Source organism: Perkinsus marinus (assembly GCF_000006405.1).
Source record: "Perkinsus marinus ATCC 50983 genomic scaffold scf_1104296944668, whole genome shotgun sequence".
Lineage (NCBI taxonomy): Eukaryota > Perkinsozoa > Perkinsida > Perkinsidae > Perkinsus > Perkinsus marinus.
Genome location: NW_003211327.1, coordinates 1 through 1,116, shown reverse-complemented (window position 1 = coordinate 1,116; position 1,116 = coordinate 1). Strand labels below are relative to the sequence as shown.

Genomic DNA, 1,116 nt, shown 5'->3' with positions numbered 1-1,116 from the left:
TACAAGGAGTACTACTACAGCTGAGGAGCTTTCCCTACTTCATCTCTGCCGACGTCTCCAAGGCATTCTGCCAGATGAAGGCTTCATTATACGACGTTGGCTATTCCAGTTATACGTGTATTGGGAACTATACTGTCCTATGGTCGAGTATCGCCTTTGGCAGTAATAATGCCCCTGTATGCTAGAGGCAATTAGCCACGACGTGGTACTGGAAATGGAACGACTTCTAACGTCTTCTCTGTCTGTACAACGTGAGGTACACAAGGCCGAAGTTACCGGTTCACCACCACGACTACTCTCTAACGTGCAGATCGAGCAGGCACTATTAATGCCCTCTGCGACTGGCGTAGAGTATATATTACGAGGTCCTTCTATACCTACTAGAATGTTACTACTCAAATACGTTGATGACCTCTATTACGGTGGGAGAACTAGAGAGGAAGCACGACTTGGTTACGAGTTCGGCTCTCACGTCTTCACAGGACATGGCTTCGGTAATGACCCCGTTAAGTCCTTCTGCAACTGGTTGACTGCGGACGGTAACGACGGTGCCAAGAAGTCCGTCCTTGGATACCTGCTCAAGTTAGACGTCGACAAATTCCACGCGGTTTACTCCGGCTACGTGCCAGATGGTGAAGTCACTAAGTTACAGGCTTGTGCAGCCTTGGCTTCTCTCTACGACCCTCTTGGCCTCTACGTTGAGCTAGACATACAAGGACGACTACTTTGGCGAGAAGTCTGTCAGGCTCATAAAAACTGGGACGACAAGCTCAACGATGATTTGGTCCATCGGATCAAAGTATGGGCAACGTCGTGTACGGAAATAACTACGTTAATAGGCTTCGAGAGGTTCATTGACTTGGAGAATTACCCCTTATTGGTCTCATCAGATGCATCTGGTGAATGTTGGGGTGTGGACGTGAGGTGTACCACTGGTGAAGATACTACTACTAGGGTCATGGCTCGTGGAGGAGTCTTCCCAAGCTCACAGACTAAGTGGACTATTCCACGTAAGGAGCTGGTCGCTGTACACCACGCCCTCACTTGGATACGTTCTACATCAACCTACTTACCCATCAAGACTTGTCTACGTCCTCACCAGTCACCTCTAGAACC

General features: G+C 48.8%; 1 protein-coding gene across 1 annotated transcript; it reads left to right on the top strand.

Annotated features, from left to right (window-relative positions):
- Positions 1–385: 385 nt before the first annotated feature.
- On the top strand, positions 386–1,010 carry Pmar_PMAR003788 (hypothetical protein; the record flags this gene model as incomplete). The annotated part of the gene is made up of 1 exon (XM_002780056.1): positions 386–1,010. A coding segment is annotated over one exon (625 nt), but the record flags the coding sequence as incomplete, so codon positions are not given.
- Between the last annotated feature and the right edge of the window lie 106 nt (positions 1,011–1,116).